Source organism: Leptopilina heterotoma, unplaced genomic scaffold (genome assembly GCF_015476425.1).
Source record: "Leptopilina heterotoma isolate Lh14 unplaced genomic scaffold, ASM1547642v1 Lhet_81, whole genome shotgun sequence".
NCBI lineage: Eukaryota > Metazoa > Arthropoda > Insecta > Hymenoptera > Figitidae > Leptopilina > Leptopilina heterotoma.
In genome coordinates, this window is record NW_025111185.1 from 1,338,939 (window position 1) to 1,357,411 (window position 18,473).

Genomic DNA, 18,473 nt, shown 5'->3' on the forward strand with positions numbered 1-18,473 from the left:
ATTTAATTTTTTTTTACTTCATTTTTCATTTTTTAATTAAATTAAATGTTTAAAGTATAATACTAGGAAAAAAAATGAAATTATTTTGGGGAGACAGTGATTAAATTTTTATCGGGTCTTACTTAATACATCAGTCTCGAAGATCAAAATTTTTTTTACGCACGTCATTCTAATTTCCTTTCAAATGCCAAAAAAAAGAGAGAAGAAAAAAATTGGCAGCCTTGTGAAGCGATGAATTTTTTTTAATATGCTTGTCTTTTTGTTTGTGTAGAACGAATAAACAGTAAAATTTTTTTGCTTTTTTTTTAAAGAAAAAAAGGAATTTGAGAGAACGCGTTCATTAATAGGATTGCAGAAACAAAGTTTGCACAGTCTTGATTGGAAATAGCCTAACACTTATTTTTCCGATCACTGATAATTCGTATTCATTTTTTCTAAGTCTTCCTTAAAAGTTTCCGTCTCAATTTGAGAATTTAGTCTTTAAAATAACTTGTCGATAAATGACAATGATCACAATGAAATCTATTGGAGACAATTCAACGAAAGATTACAAACGATTTATAAAATCTTAAATGTCATGGTTCTTCAAGAAAATTTACAACGAAAAATTGTTGTCAATTCTCGAGAAAATTTCTATTTCGATTTCAATTGAGCAACATAGATTTTTTCTCGCATTGACGAAATTAACTATAATATTTCAATAATTTGAACAATTCTTTAAATTCTTTAAACGAATTAAATGAATTAAATTCTTTAAATGAATTGAATGAATGAAATTCTTTAAACGAATTAAATGAATTAAGTGAATTAAATGTAAAACTGTCTTCAATTAGTAGCAAATCGCTTGTATACTTTCTAAAAAAGTATCTTTGAGATCCAAAAGTAGATTTGTTTTTTTTTCTGCATTCGTAATTAATAATCCTAATATATATATACCTGTTTTTATATATATTAGATTAAGATATAAAGTCTCACGTCGATTTAGTTGTGAACTGTCGTTGATGCATGTTGTAATCTTTCGAGTTCTTCTACCGATAGAATAGAATTAGTTTGTCCCAACTCTGGCAATTTACCGGCACGTGCTTGAGCAAGAAGTTCAGGACTAAACCATCGTGCCAATTGATTTGACGTTGGAGAAAGTTCACCACCACTGCTGCTCATGAATCCAAGAACTGGTGACGTTTGTCGTCCAACGCCAATATTTAATTGTTGAGGTCGTATTACACGTCCGTCTGCAAAAAAAAACAGAAAATCGTCAAAATAAATACAAAAAGTTAATTCATTCCTCAAAGAGGAATAATCAAATAATAAAGTATAAATGAAAAAGGAATCAAAGGATCACTTTCAGATAAAAGAAGGAAAACTAAAAGTTTGCAAGATTAGAATTTCAATTTAACACCAAAAAACAGGATCAGTCTTGAACAGTGAAAATAAAAATAAGTTTGAACAAATTAAAATTTCAATTTGACAACCAGATCAATTTGACAAATGGATCAGTCAGAGAAAATCAGAGATCAGAGAAAATAAAAATTTCAATTTGACACGAAAAAAGTGACAAATTTCTAAAATATAGACGAAATCGAATACGACATTCAAAGTAACAATATTTATGATCATTTTCATCACCTATGATCACGATCTTGAAACATTGAATGCAATTAAATAATTATTCACACAATTTTCCATTATCTTAATTCTATTCAATATCTCTTTTTCAAAAATTTGTAAATATGGATCAATTTAAAAATAATAATCTGTGGGATTACTTAATTTCGCAAGATGGACTTTTGGTTTTTGGACGATGGAAAGGAGAGAGGTTCTGTTATTCCGATTTCAATGCTCCGTTACTGACAGAATGTTTAAGAACAGTTGGATAACCTGGAATTAGTATAATACATTGTTATTCACAAACAAATAAAAAAGCAATAAGTAATCTTTCCTTAAAGATTAAAAAAAAGTCGAAAAAGTAATTTATTTTATTCAGTATTTTATCACAAAAAATAAATTTTGTGTTTTATGGACCTTTAACTAATTTTTAAATTCAATTATTCGAAAAATTAAATAATTTATTTTGTTAAATAAAATAATTGAATAATTAAAATTTAATTTAACATAAAAAAGTCATTTTCAAACATTTTGAAATTTAACTATTTCTCAAAATTAAGACAGCAATTTTTCCAAAAATTAATTATTTTCAAGAATTTTTAATTTTATTTATGCTCTAAATAGATTATTTTTAATACGAAAGTTTAATTTTTACAATAACTGCAACTGCAACTCTTCATTTCTTTTTAAAGTTATTAAGTTGAATTATTGGAAATAAATAAGCAAAAATATTGAAAATAATTGAATTTCAAAAAAATAATTATTTGTAAATTTTTTAAAATTATAATTCTTAAAATTAGTAGGTATTTTGAAAATATTTCTAAATAATATTCGAATGATAATAGATTGTTAAATTCTAAATAACTGAAAAATGTCCAAATAACTGATTTTTAGTAAAATTTAGTAAAATAATTGAATTTTTTAAAACAATTTGGTGGAAAATATTAAAAAATAATCAAATGAGGCCTTGGATCCAATAACTCGCCCGACGCTCGGAGAAAACGCGCAACTGCCAGTCAGTGAGCAGTGAGCACCTCTGGGCGAGTTATTGGATCCAAGGCCTCAAATATTTGAAGAATTTTTATTCAAAATTTTTGAAAATAATTGTTTTTTTCCAAAAATTTTGATAGCTAATAATTTCAAAAAATTAGATTTAGAAAATTCTAATTTAATTATTTTTTTGTAGACATTCAAATTTTTGGAAATATGTAATTTTCAATTTGATTCATCATTCAAATTTTAAAAATTCAATTATTTTCAAAATTCGCAATAAGTTTTTCTACAATTGGAATTTAGTAAATTTTAATCAAGTTCTTGTAAAAAAATTCAATTATTTCAATAAACTGAAAATAAATTTTGAAATATTCGTCTAGTTATCTATATTTTTTCTATAAAACTGGAACTAATTTGCATTTTATACTAAAGGAAAATGATATTTTGTTACGTGGGCAAAGTTAACAACATTTATGATCTAAAGATAGAAAAAAATAAATATTTTTGATGCAAAAACAATAGTTTTAATTAACAATATTTAACTTTTTGAATTTTTGCTGGAAAAAATATTGAAAAAAATTTTTCGATAAAAATTACAATAGAAAAATATTTTTTCTCTCAAAACGTTGATTATAAACGTTGTGAAATTCATGAACGTATTCTATTGCAATAATTGAAAAAAAAATAGAAAAAGTCGCATTTTTTGAAAATAAAACGAAAAAGTCATGTTTTCTGAAAATAGTGAAAAAAAGCCAAAAAGTCGAATAATCCGAGGCGTCATTTTAATGCGAATCGAAAACATTTCGAGTATTAGAAAAAACAAAAAACAAAATTTAAAATGATCTGTTCTTTCAAGTACTCTCCACTTTAATAATAAATTATTTTCAGACAAAAATTTAGATAAAATGAAAAAATATCTAATAAATTAAAATTTAAAGAATTTAGATAAAAAAAAAAATTCTTACCATTACGAGACGAATTGTAATTTTGGTTCAAAGCAAGTTGAATTTGCGGATTAACAGATCGTTGCTGCTGTTGTTGTTGCTGTTGTTGCTGCTGCTGTAAATTCGCAAGGTGAACTTGCTTCATTTGACTAGTCATTTGATTCGTTCTCTGTCCCATAACGGAATTGGGCGCAACATTAAATTGAGAAACATTTGGATGAGAAACTGGAGCAGTCATTGTGTGCTTTGAACGATGGGGATTAGCGAACATCCCAGAAACTGCTCTCTGTTGTTGTTGCTGTTGTTGCTGCTGCTGTTGTTGTTTTTGTTGCTGCTGTTGTTGTTGCATTTCCAACATTGCACTATACGGGTATTCATTTATTCCCTTAACAATTGGTCGTCCTGTAATAATTCAACAATAATAATTAAAATTAAATATTTCATCAAGATCGTCATTCCAATTGTGAAAAATTACAAGATTCATCACAAGATAAATCTATCTTTTTCTTAATTTTTTTTCCAAAAATAAAATAGTCAAAGTCAAAAATAAAACAAATTTCCTCTGAAAACAAAAAAATTAATTGCAAAAATAAAGCAAATTATAAAAACAAAAATGGCATGTAATTAGAAAAAGAAACATGAGAGAATCAAATAATAAAACAAAGGTGGTAAATAGAAAAAGAAACATGACAGAATCATTTCAAAAGAAACCAAATAATAAAGAAAAGGTGGTGAATTAAAAAACATGACAGAATCCTGCTTAAATGTGTTGGTGAAAAATAATCAAAAAATTCAGAGGGAATAAATAAATAACAAAATGAAAATTCTCAATTACAAGAGAAATTGAAAATAAAACTTATTTTTGATGAGACAAAACACAGCGAAATAATTATTTTCAAATCTAAAAATTGAAATTTAACTCCAAAGAATTCTTGTCTTAATGGAAACATACCAGGATGCTGTTTGACAGCAGGATTCTGCCAATTGGGGTGAATTGGTTGTTGTGATCGAGTTGGTGGCACGCGAGATTCTCCAGCAGCGAGAGCAACTTGATGAGCGAAATCAGCAATAACTGAAAGATCGTCACGTCGTAATGCTGAATTAGGAGCAACCATTTTTGATGGATCGTTGTTACCTGTACATTTTTATTTCATGTTTGACGATAAAAATAATAATAATAATAGTAATAATAATAATAATTCCAAATCTTTCAATTTCTACTGTAGCCTAAGCAAAGCAGTAAAAGTCAAAATAGAAAAAAATACATGCTTACGATTTGAGAAGAAAAAGCAATCTCAACACAACAACCAAAATTGTTTCGCAGTTTTCTCAAATTTGTACAGCGACTCTTACAGTGAAGCATTAATTATTTAACTAGAATTAGAATTTTCAATTAATTTTAGAATAATAATTAGAATTTAAAAATCCTAATTAAAATAGTAATTTAGAAAATAAACATTTTTGTTAGTGTAAAAAGTTCTATTTTTACTTACCGATTGGAAAAAAAATATTAAAAAAAATCTTACCTTGTGTTCGTCGGTATGCGATAAAAAAGCATATTTAAACACACGAAAAAATTTTCAACTATCTTCCACATTCTGATAAATAGAAAAAATAAAATATAAACCAACTATGAACATTAATAGTCTAAAATATTTGAAACTAAGTCAAAATTTACATAAATTGTAAATTTTCTTCTTTTCTGAATTGTCTGTTATTTGAAACCAATTTAAAAAAAAATATGTTTCTGTGCATTTAAAAAATGTTTCTGTACATTTCTAAAAGGAAAACTTCTATCATGCACACTGGATAATGAATTCAGCATCAAAATCACTCAAAATGCAATCAAAGCAAAGCTGAAAAGAAATATCGTCGAAACTGTTTAAACGTCAATTGCAAACTTGCATTATTATTAATTTTAATAATTTTTTTATTTACAAGTTTTGTATTTCTGAATTTTCATCGTCACTTTTCATTTTTCTCAATTAGTTAATTTTTATTTTACTCCATAATAACCGTTTGAACTAATTCCATTTTTCAAAATTGTCTTTAAATAAAATCGATCAGAAAAAATTTTAACCCTTTTCATATTTTTATTTTTCTCAAAAAATTGGTACATTTTGAAATCCATGCGAAATTTTTGTAGAAAATATGTTTTTTCATTCATAAAAAATTGATGAAATAAAAAAAATTAATTTTTACTAGTTTTGAAGCACATTTTTAGAGAAAAAAATTGTCTGTTTGCTTCAAAATGCTAAAAATATAATTGTTATTCAATTTTTTTATTTGAAATATCATTTGTATATTTTTATAAATACTCTCAAATAAAATTTTCTTTATAAAAATTATGTTTCAAAATTAGTTAAAAAAAGAAGTGAATTTTCAAATGAAAAAATTGAATGAAAATGGTGTTCTTTTTAGATTTTTTAACTAAAAAACAATATTTAAAAAAAATGCTTTAAAAATAGTAAACATCAACTTTTTCATTCGTTAAATTTTTTTCTGTATACATAAATATATTGTCTACAAAATTACGCACGAAAATCAAAATCTACCAATTTTCAGGATTTTTCTGACCATTGAATTCCTCTCAAAAAATGATTATAAAAACAATTTTATGGAATATTTAAATTATTTTAAACAATATCAAGAAAATATCTTAAATATTCCATTAAATTATTTTTTGAACTTTTATTTTTCTTAAAAATTAGTAGATTTCGAAATTACAAATTTTTGTAAAAAATGTTTTTGAATCCACGAAAAAATTGACAAATGAAAAAATTGATTTTCACCAATTTTTGGTGAGTTTTTTTTTTTTAAATAAAATTTTGTTTTTAGGCTGAAAATGCAAAAAACACTAGTGTTATTATTCAATTTTTTTATTTAAAAATTTCTTTCTTTTCTTTCTAATTTAAAATCATAACTTTTTTGCATTTTCTATGTTTAAAAATTATGATCTGAAATTAGTTAGAAAAATAAAGAAATTAATTTTTTTAAATAAAAAAAGTCTAATAACAATAGTGTTGTTCAACATTTTAAGCAAAAAGACAATTTTTTTCTCTAAAAAATGTTTCAAAAATAGTAAAAATAAATTTTTTCATTTTGTCAATTTTTTGTGCAAAAAAAAACATATTTTTTACAAAAATTTCGCATGGATTTCATAATCTACCAATTTAAAAAAAAAAGGATCAAAATATTTTTTTGACCATTAAATTCCCCTGAAAAAATTACTATAAAAACAATTTTATTGAATATTTAAATTATTTTCTTGATATAATAAAAGAAAGTTTTTTAAATTTTAGCTGATTCGTTCGGCAAAGTCTGAACAAATATTCAAATAAAATCCCTTATTAAAATTATATCAAGAAATAATCAGGTAATCTAAAAATTAGACAATAAGAAAAATGAAAATAAGAAAAATTTAGGAACGGAACGAATTTAGTAAAAATAGGAAAAATAGGTCCTTAAAACGAAAATTCAGAAATCTAATTAAATATTTTCACTAAATCACACCAAGAATAATCATGCTTCTTAAATTTTTAACTACTAACAAAAAATCTAAAGACTATTTTAAGCAGTTTCTCAAAAAGCATGCAGTATTAAAAAAAACAAAAAAAATTTGCCAAAATAGTTCAAATTTCTAGCTGAAGTGTTTTTTTTATTATATAAAAAGAGTGTTTCGACATAAGATTCTGTTTTGGTGTTATGTTAAGTGTATTATTGTGTGAAGCACCAAACTAACAATATTTTCCAATAGTCCTTAAGAAAAAAGCGAGCCTGCCGCTAATTTTTGTTCAGCCTTAGTTACTTTGATTTAATCAATTTTAAAAAAATTCAATTCAAAGGAACTTACAATGAAAAAGAAAAATTAATTGAAGAAACTAAACCGCGTACTTTTCAATTTTTTTTTTAAAAAACAAAAATAAAATAAAATCTTTCTACCCATTTATATTTTTAATAAATCACTCGTTAATTTCGAGTTACCTTAGAGTTCCTTGTATGACATTTTTTTTTCTCAAAGATTACTATATGACATGCATATAAGGACTAAATCTAAACGTCTGACGTGATTTATTTTTTTAAGGAACTTTTATGAATGAAAAGTATAATTTAATCCAGAGAATCAAGTGAAGATCTTCTTGCTGAATTTTGTGCCTCACAAATCATAATCTTATTCTTCGATTCACCACTTATTATTGGAATATTAGTTTTCATTGAATTATCATCAATCGCTGAGGGAATTGTAGAAACTGATGGTTTTAGATCAGAATCAATTGCATTTGAAATGTCAATTGATTTTTCATTTGAAACTGAAACTTTTTTATCGGATTCATTATCAGAAACTTTTGAATCAAAATTTGATAATTTTGAAACTGAAGTTGAAATGCTTGGATCAGAATCCAACATTATTTTATTAGGAATATCATTTTTGGAATCGATATTTAAAATCTGATCCGAACTAATATTTTTAATATCAGAAACTTTTGGATCAGAATCCAAAACTTTAGTATTAGAAGAAGATTCAGAATTTTTTCCATCAGGACAATTTTTTTGCGATTCATTCATGTTTTCAATGTTGCTAGTATTATTGTTATTATTATCGTTATTATTCACTGTTGAGAGGGAATTATTATTTTTTGATCGCGGCGCTTTTTTCTTAGGACTCATTTTATTGTTAGTGGGGGCAAAATTTTTATGATTACCACCATTCTTATTATTTCCCTGACCCTTTGAAACAATGCCGTTCCATTTTTTCTCCTTGGGTGATTGATTTTTGTGTGAAGTGTAATTGCGTGGTGGAATAACTACAGAAGAATTAAATTTAGGCAAAGCTTGATTAGCGGAAGCACTGGCAATAATAATTTCTACTTGTTGAAATGATTGATTCGCACCCTCGGGTTCCTTTTCGGCGGTCATTTTACGTAGTACCGAAGTTGGCGTGAAAGCAAGTGGCGTTGGACTTAATGTCTGTTTTGCCGGCGAATTCACTGGACTAGGAGCATTTGGATGGGTTTGATGTTTATGTTGCTGCTGCTGTTGATGATGCTGTTGTTGTTCCTGTCGTTTACGGAAATTTTCACGCTGTTCCTCAAGCTTCTTTTTGATCAAGGCATTTTGTATTATTGTTTGCGTGTGCATTGCAAGCTCACGAGGCGATGGAACTCGATGTTGCATCACTGATCAAAAAATTTTAATATTATCCAAAGTCGTGGGAAAAACATTTCTTTTTTATTGTTGTTAAATTTCCATTAAACAGAGTCAAAAAAAAAGAAATAACGAAATATGCAAATAAAAATTGAACGGGGTTGCCAGAGAAATTTAATTTGGTTTTTCCCTGATTTCCAGACAGACTTTTGAATTTTTTCCATGCTCATGAATTAAAATATTCATAAATAAATAATGAAATATTCCATGAATATTCTAATTCACTCAAAAAATGATAAGATAAACAAAAAAAATATTTCTAATACATTTATTTGTAAATATCTTTAATTCAGGACGCGGATTGACTTTAAGACTCAAAAAAAAGTCTCTTTAGTCTATTAAGGAACAAAGAAAAAAATGCGAAAAAGTCGTTTATATTATTAAATGTTGTCACAAAAATTTTAAAACCTTCTGAAATCCAATTATTTTCAAAATTACAACTCTAAACCTTCCAAAATTTAATTAATTTAATTTTGTACAATTTTTAACTAAACTTCTTCTCTAAAATAATTATTTTTAATAATATTACGGAAATTCTCTTCGAAAATTTTGTTATTTAAACACAAAAATCCAATTTTTTATAATTTCAACTGCAAACCTTCCAAAATTTAATTAAATTAATTTTCTACAATTTTCAACTAAATTTCTTCTCTAAAACAATTATTTTTAATAATATTACGGAAATTCTCTTCGAGAATTTTATTATTTACACACAAACATTCAATTTCTTATCATTTCAACTGTAAACCTTCCAAAATTTAATTACTTTAATTTTCTACAATTTTTAACTAAAATTCTTCTCTAAAACAATTATTTTTAATAATATTCCTGAAATTAAATACAAAAATTCAATTTTTTATAATTTCAACTGTAACTCTATTCATCATTTTTTTGAAGTTATTAAAATTAATTATTGAGAATCCTATGTAATTGAAAATATTCAAAGAAATTAATTTTTAAAAAATTATACTAAAAAAATTCTTAAAATTAGTGTTTTGAAAATTATTTAAATATTTTTCAGAAGATAAAGGATTTTTCAATTATAGCTAATTGAAAATTTCTAAATAATTGAAATTTAGTAAAATCTTTTGAATATAATTGAATTTTTCAAAGAAATTCATTTTTAAAGAATTAGAATAAAAAAATTATTAACATTAGTGTTTTTTGAAAATATTTAAAATATTTTTTGAAAGATAAAGAATTATTCAATTATAAAAAATTAAAAAATTTTAAATAATTGAATTTTGAAAAGAATTTTTGTAAAATATTGATGAATAATAATTTTTCTGAAGAATTTAAAAAATATACCTAAAAATCCCTTATTTATCAAAAATTTTAAGAATAAGTCTAAAAAAGTAGATTTTTAAAAAAATTTTAATTAATTTTTTCCAATAATTGAATTTTAATAAATGAATTGAAAAAATTATTAGAATTATTTTTTTTTAAATATTACAATGTAATTTTTCGAAAATAATTAAATTTCTTTAAGAAAGTTTTCAGACAATTTAAAAAAATAATACATTTTTTCAAGCTAATTTTCATTTGTAGATTTTCAAAAATTTTAATTAAACACACTTTAGAAAAATCAATTATTTTCAATAAAGTTTTACAAATTTGGAATTATTTACAAACTTTTGAATTTATAGAAATAATCATATTTCAGAAATGTAATTATCTTCGTTTCACTTCAATTATTCGAAATAAATTCAATTTTATATTCTCTAAGTTACAATTATTGTCAAAAATAGAAAAAATAGGTTTTTTTTTGTTAAAATTCATAATTTCAAAGTTTATAAAATAAACCAAAAAAAAATTCGAGAATTAAATGTTTATATTTTCAAAAGTTTCTGGACACCAAAGACCTTAATTTTCTTTATCAATTCTAGAAATTTATTACTTTTTCCAGTATTTCTGATAAAATTTCCTGATTTTCCAAACAAATTTTATTTTTCCGGACATTTTTTAAAATTTTATTTCCCTGACCTGTGGCAACCCTGTTAAATAAAAAAAAAGAATTGACAGAAAATAAAAAATTAAACTTACCATTGTTCATTGGCGATGGAATTCTTTGTTGCTGTTGTTGCTGCTGCTGTTGTTGTTGTTGTTGTTGCTGCTGTTGTTGCTGGTACAACATTTGCTGCAGCATGTGGTCCTGAGGAGTGGGAACGTTAGGATGTGGACTCACTGTGCGAGGAGTAGTTCCTCCATAGACCTTCAGAATGTTGACAAGAACCTCCCGATGTCTGTGTTGCATTACCGGATTCTGTGTAAAAAAAATCGATTTTGTTAAATATTTCAAACTTTTAGATTTTAAAATAAAATATTAAAAGTTAATCTTTAAAAAATAAATAAAGGAAATTTTATACAAAACAAATATGTGACGCTTGACAACAAAAGGTTTATTATAATTAATACACAAATACCTGCAACTGCTCGATAATGTGTTGTTTCGTAATATCGCCATGTTGAAGTCCATGAATGATAGCTCGAGCTTCTGGTCTCTGGAGGAGTTCGCGAGTAGTTGGCGCGCAATTGATCATCATCTGCACATCCGGTGGAATGGGACTCACACCCATCATACGCTGATTTCCCATCATCATCGAGAACATTTGCTGCTGTTCCTGTCTCTGCTTTTGTTGCTAGTTTTACAAAAAATAAGAAAAAGAAAAATTAACACAACTCAGGGTTTGCCACGCTCAAATTTCCTGACTTTTCAAGGTTTTCCATATTAAAAAACGGAATTTGTCCAGTTTCTTAAAACTACATTTTATATTTTACAAAATTAAATAATTCTAATAAATTTTTTTTTTATTCAAATTCAATTTTTTTGAAATTAAACAACTTATAAAAAAATTGTTATAAAACATGAAGAAATCGATCACTCCGAGTCGAAGACTCATGTTTTATACTTCATGTTTTATAATAATTAAAGATAACCGAGAGATAAAATAATTTTTTTATATTATACGCGAATATTGTAACTGTAACTTCATAAAAATTATTTTCATTATTTCAATTCAATTATTTTCTAAATTTTTTAACTAAAATTCTTCTTTAAATCAATTATTTTTAATAATTTATGAAAATTTCTTTAACATTTTTTCAAATCCTTTTATTTACAATTCAATTTTAAAAAATTTTATCGATTATTCGGAAATTCTTCAATCAAATATATATTAGAAAATTGAAATTTTTTCAAACAAATTAAATCTACACAATTTTCAGTTAAAAGTATGAAAAATTTAAACTTTGAAAGATTCTAATTTGAAACCTTTTCAAAATTGAATTATTTCTAAAAATCCACGCTATAATACTTTCTCTCTAAATTTGAATTAGTAAAAATGTTTACTGAGTGGAATTAGTTAATGACATTTTGCTTTTAAATTAATAAATTTTACTATTAAATTAGCGGAAACGACTATTTATTAGTAAAATCTGCTAATTCAAAAGCAAAAAGTCAGCCACTAACTGAAATTAGAAAACATTTTTACTAATTCAAATTTAGAGTTTATTATTCAATTATTTTCTAAAAAGATAACTGAAATTCATATTTAAATCAATTTTTATTAGAAAATTCTACGAGAATTAAATTATTTAAATACAAAAATAAATAATTTATTGAAGAATTGAATGTTACTTAAAATAGAAGTCTCACAAAGAATTTTATCAAATTTTTAAATAGGTAATTAAAATTCTTTTGACGAATTTTAATAAAATTTTTAAGAATAATTTCATTTTTCGAGAAATTAGATTAAAATTGTATTAAAAATAATTGAATCTCTGTCAAAAATTTGATTGAATTGAGAAAAGTTTTTAAAAATAATTGAAATTTTGCCAAGAATTTAAAAAAAATTTTTGAAAATAATTGATTTTTAGAGAAAAATTTTATTATTTATAAAGAAAATTGGAATTTTGACGAGAATTTTTTTTTTAAACTTTAGAATTTCTGAGAAGAATTTTATTACTTTTGAAAATAATTGAATTCTTGAGACGAATTTTAATATTTCTTTTTAAATAATTGAATTCTTTTGTGAAATTTTATTGAAATAGATACTGAAAATAATTGAATTTTGATAAATTATTGAAATTAATTAAATTTCTACGCAGAATTTTAATAAAATTATTTTGAAAAAAAAATTGAATTGTTAAAAAGAATTTCATTAAAATTTTTGAAAATAATTAAATTTTTTAAAGAAATTTAATTAAAAATGTATTAACAATAATACTTTAATTCTAATAAATGAATTATAGGAAAGCTTTTTAAAATAATTGAATTTCTTTGATGAATTTTAATAAAAATTTTTAAGAATAATTACATTTTTCGAGAAATTCCATTGAAATTCTGCGATGAGTTTTATTATTTATGAACATAATTGAAAACCTATAAAGAATTTTATTATTTATGAAAATAATTGAATTTTTGTAAAAAAAAATGGATTATTTATGAAAATAATTGAATCTTTGTAAAAAAATTTGATTATTTATGAAAATAATTGAATCTTTGTAAAAAATTGATTATATAATATGAAAATAATTGAATTATAGCGAAGAAATTTATAAAAAATTTGTAAATAATAGAATTCCTGTGAAATTTTTATTATTTAATTAATTCAAAATTTTAAACTAAAACCTTTTGAAAAGTTCATCAATTTATGAGAATTGTAAACGCAACTCTTTTAAAATTCAATTAATTTTGAAATATTTAAGTAAAATTAGATTTCTAAAATATAAGCACAATAACTTTAGAGAACAATAATTTTCCAGGATTCCGATCAAAATTCCCTGACTTTTCCAGGTTTTTTCAAGGTGTATTATATAGTAATAGAACGTACCTGTTGGACTTGCAAAACTTTCATCAGATTTTCATGTTGCAATTGACTTTGATGAGGATGTTGAATTGGACCAAGAGGTCCAACGTGATTGTAAGTTGGTGGTCGAATTTGTTCATTTTGTTGTGTCTTCAATTGCGTATTAAGTAATTGCATCAACGTGATCGGTTGTTGTTGTTGTTGTTGCTGCTGTTGTTGTTGTTGTTGCTTCTGTGGAATCGGTCCATTTGCAGCAGGAACAGCCTGACCGCCAGTAACTTGAGCCAGCAATTTTTTGAAAGCAGAAAGATCCTCTTCGTTTTTATTGACCCTTGGTTGTTCATTAGGCACAACAGATGGAAGTCCACCGCGCATTCTCGCTTCCAATTCCTCCAAACTATGGAAAACCTTGCCACTTTGTTCAACATCTTTGATACTCGAATTTTTCATCATTTGAACAACCTGATTGGCAGCGTCTCCCTGACCACCATTCTGTTGATTTTTATTACCACGCTGTAACATCTCCAAAAGTTTCGTTCCAGTTGCAGCATTATTAGTTGTATTGGCAGGAGAAATTGGCGCAAAATAAGCATTCGACTCGGACACTGCGGGAATTTTAATTTTCGGTTCAGAAATGTCATTTAGAAGATTGTTGAGCAATTCATCTTGAATAGATTGTCGGCGACTGTCCACCTGTTGAACGGGACTCTCCCTCTTGAACCATTGACTGAATCGTGAACCAGTCCCACCATTGGAGCCAACTCCATTGGTAAGTAGGCCAGACACACCGGGAAACGTGTCCGATTTCAAAAACTCATCAAGATTAAAATCGGGAGGTTTCGTTTCCTGACTTTGATTCTGATTCGAGGTGTTTACTTTCTCCGTGTCTTCGGATTCAGTGGCAGTTGTCGTTGATTTACTGTCGTCTTGCTTCTCCTTCAAGGCGGGCGGCTCTTGTTCATTTTGCTCAAGAATCGGTGAATGAGGCGCGGCAATGACACTTGTTTGCGATTCCATCAAATTCGGAGTACTACGACCCTTTGGACCGGCAGAATGATTTTCCTCCTTCTTCTCTTCCTTCTCAGCGGCTTTCTTCGCACGTTTCTTCTGAGCCGGCGATTGTTTCTTCCCTTTGGCGCTAGTGTTGTTATTATTCATCTTCTCCTCGGGAATATCTTCAAAGCCACGTAACTCAATAGTGTCGTGTTGAGAAGTCGGCCCAGAACTGAACCATTCAGGCTCCTCATTGTCGCGACTATCGTTGAAACTCCTTCGACGATCGTTTCCGTATCGTCGATCGCGACCTCCTCGGTCTTTGTCCCGATCATTCTGCTGATTACGCTCATTCCTCTCCATTCCACGATCTCCAAAATCTCTGCCAAATGAACGTCGCTCAAAACGATCGTTCCTCTCATCTCGATCACGAATAATGTCCCGATCTCGCATTATATCTCTGTCCCTTCCTGAATCCCGATTGTCTCGATCGCGAAGAGAATTTCCGCCACCAGGTCGGAAATTATATTCCGAACGATCTGAATCAAGTTTATCATTGTCCGATCTAAAGTCCCACATGTCGCGATTTAAAATGCGACCACTGCCGATCCGACGAACCGGCTCACGATGTGTAACCTGAAACAAAAACAATTCTTAATTTTTTTCTCCTCAACAACAAAAAAAAACAAAAATACTTTGTTAATATTCAAAGTAAAAAAAAAAAAAAATTCTCTTGAAATCGTACGAGTTTTATAATCTATAAATATACAATCTACTCCCGTATCTGTAGACGATAAGAAATAACGTTTATGCTTTCTCTACCTCAGATTTGCCAATCGGGCTTTCTGGGCGTCGCGGTGGGGGTTGCGTTACGTTGACAAAACATCCGGAGTTGAAACTTCGTCGTTGTGGACTCAAAACAATGCCGTCCTGCTCTTTACGAATTCTCTCCCGAGGATCTCCACTGCGTCGCTTGGCATGATTCTCCGCTACAGCATCAATACGACTCGCCGGCTCATCATCCGGCGGTGTTTCACTTCGCTTTCTATCCAAATGCCAACGCTCAGGATCCCATACACCATGCTTGCTGTTAAATGAAAATCGCAAAAAAAGAAATAAGAAATAGAAATGCTAAATATAAAATTGAAAATCTCAACTTTTTATGCAGAAAATTATTTCCATTTTTTATAAAAAATTTTTTGTAAAATTGTTTTTTTGTAAAATACGATTCAATTTTTTTCGGAAACAAAACAAATTGAACGTACTTATTGTATGCCGGATCCAGACAATCGGGTTTTCGTTTAGCCAAAGCTGTCTCCTTTATGTTCATGAGTTCCTCCTGAAAAAAAATTATTTTTCGATACATTTTACGCATAAGGAAATTAAATAAAATTTATTTATTTCTTTGAAATATTTTACTAAATATTCAAAGAAATAAAGTGGGAGGCAAAAGTCAATTACGAAGATAGAAATTGCTAGCAGTTTACAAATATTAAAATCAGTCAAATAAGAAACAAACTGAAAATTTTCTTTTTGAAGTAGAAAAAAAATGTTCACAAGTGTTTAACAACTAATTGAAAATTTAGTTACTGTTATAATTATTTAAATTTAATTATTCAACAAGATATAATTAGAAAAATAAAAGAAAAAAAAAATATTTTCGTAAATTATGGATTACAATAAAAATTGGGAATGTAAATTCCACTAAAAATTATTTTTAAAAATACTGATTGCAATAAACATTGGAAATTTAAATAAAAACATTTTTAAATTTAAATTTCACTAAAATTTTTACTAAAATAGTTAATTTTTTGAAAGTGACGCAAAATTGCAATAAAAATATAATTTGAAGAAGAAATAAATAAATTCCATAGTTTCGAGCATTCAAAACTTTAAATTCGTCAAATTTCACTAAAATTTTTACTAAAATAGTTAATTCTTTAAAAGTGACGCAAAATTGTAATAAAAATGTAATTTGAAGAAGAAATAAATAAATTCCATAGTTTCGAGCGTTCAAAACTTAAGATCGTCAAATTTCACTAAAATTTTTTTAAAAGTGACGCCAAATTATTGCAATAAAATTGTAATTCGAAGAAAAAATAAATAAATTTCACAGTTTCGAACGTTCAAAACTTCAGGATCGTCAAATTGAACAGTAAAAAAAATTAAAAAAGGCTTTTTTTAACCAGAAAAAAATTCAACAAACCCGAGTATATTGGAATTGAGGTCTTGAACGACCAACTTCCAAAATCGAGGAATCAGTCACCTCTCCGGCGACCGACATTGATATAATTGCTTCATCTCCTGAAACAAGAAAAATTTCTTTTTGAAACACAAAATAACATAAAAAAACAATTTTTAATTAATTCTTTGTAGTAATTTTTTTTTCGAAAATAAATAAAATTACCAAATTTGTAATAATTATTGCCAAATAAAATACAAAAAATAAAATACAAAAATAAAACACCAAAAATTACGATAGACAATTATAAATATTTTAGCATTGATTTTATTTTCCTAAATTTTAATTTGTCAAACATAAAAGTAGAAAAATTGGGAAAAATTTTTCAAGGTCAAACAAAGTTTTCCTTTAGAATAACCTCTGATAATATTTATCTTTCACATATACAAATAACAGTTAAAAATTTCTTTTCGGTATCAAAACTTGTATTTATATTATTGAAATATAAACAAAATTTGCTTTCAAATGTAACTGTAAATTTAAATAATTTTTAATTCGCAAATAAAATTTGTTTTTTCAATTCAATTAATTTCCGTAGTTTAGTAAGTAAAATAACAACAAAACGTAATTAAATTAATAATAAATATTCTGCAAATTTTATCTCTAGAAAACAAATTTTTTTGTAAATAATTTCAAATTCGTAAAAATTATTTTGAAAAATTATTCAAAAAGAGTAAAAACAGAAAAAGGATAAGAACGAAAAGAAAATAGAAAAACGACAAAAGAAGAAAAAAATAGAAAAGGAACCAAAAATAAGAAAATGAAAAAAAAATAGAAAAAGCAAAAAAAGGAAAAAAGAGGATTGTTCTAAACTTACGAAATGGAGTACTTTTAACAACATTCGTTTGTTTATTTCGCCGAAACCATGGAGCGGCTTTTGTATCAAGAAGAAGAGTATAATCGAGATACGGTGAGCCGGTAGGGCCAACGAGAGGACGTCGACGAGGTCTTCGATAACGATGAGGACCCACTCGCGCCATATTTGACGAATTAAATTTTGTCATTTTTCAAGTACCGAAAATTGCACTCTTCTCGAAAGTACAAAAAAAAAGGAAAGAATTTCCTTTCAAGTACAAAAAATGATTTTAATTCTTTTTCAAAAGACCGTTAAAAACGTAAATATGATTTGAGTGTTTATACTTTTTTCTTTTTCTGAAGGACGATAATAACACGATAAATACTCGAATAAACTTGATAATTTTTTTCTCTTCGGGAACCTCTTCTCTTCTCTTATTTTATACTTTAACATAAAAATCGGCCAGCGATTTTATTTTCACAAGTCAATAAATTTATTAATTATACTATTTTATAAATGAAATTGATAAAATTCGAAACACTTTTTTTTCAAAAATGAGAAAAAAAACAAATTTTATCCTATTGTACACAAAAATTTGTTTTTATTTTATATAAGACGTTCTATACTATACAAGGCTCCGGAATAAACTGATTCAACTCATCAGTTTGAATAGATAAACACCCCAAAACTATACCACAGAAAATTAAACTTCTCCTTTCACGTGATATGAAATTAATTTTCGTATTGGTCAGTTTTGTTGACATTTGAAAATGATTCGTCAATTTTACATTTTGAATGTATTAAACGAACTTTCGACACTAAATTCCAGTCAAAATAAAATACAAAATCTCTGTAAATTGCACTTTTGGATTTTTTCAATATTTTTC

The 18,473-nt window shown here is 26.2% G+C and overlaps 1 protein-coding gene across 1 annotated transcript; it reads right to left on the minus strand.

Annotated features, from left to right (window-relative positions):
* Positions 1-845: 845 nt before the first annotated feature.
* LOC122511320 (putative mediator of RNA polymerase II transcription subunit 26) lies at positions 846-18,233 on the minus strand. Its single transcript, XM_043626479.1, has 11 exons — positions 17,608-18,233; positions 16,755-16,852; positions 15,814-15,887; positions 15,371-15,635; positions 13,580-15,184; positions 11,171-11,386; positions 10,791-11,010; positions 7,655-8,719; positions 4,495-4,677; positions 3,564-3,944; positions 846-1,232 (listed from the first exon to the last, which is right to left on the minus strand). The coding sequence occupies exons 1-11, from the start codon at positions 17,792-17,794 to the stop codon at positions 982-984; spliced, it is 4,545 nt and encodes a 1,514-aa protein (XP_043482414.1). The 5' UTR covers positions 17,795-18,233; the 3' UTR covers positions 846-981.
* Positions 18,234-18,473: the final 240 nt, after the last annotated feature.

What these genes read in the sequence shown, in the direction of transcription:
- LOC122511320 (XM_043626479.1), bottom strand. Translation starts at nt 17,794, where the DNA reads ATGACAAAATTTAATTCGTCAAATATGGCGCGAGTGGGTCCTCATCGT. An exon ending in AAGTTTTGCAAGTCCAACAG is followed by an intron (nt 11,387 to 13,579) that starts GTACGTTCTATT and finishes TTGTAAAACTAG; the next exon opens with CAACAAAAGCAGAGACAGGA. An exon ending in TCCATCGCCAATGAACAATG is followed by an intron (nt 8,720 to 10,790) that starts GTAAGTTTAATT and finishes TTTTTTGATCAG; the next exon opens with TGATGCAACATCGAGTTCCA.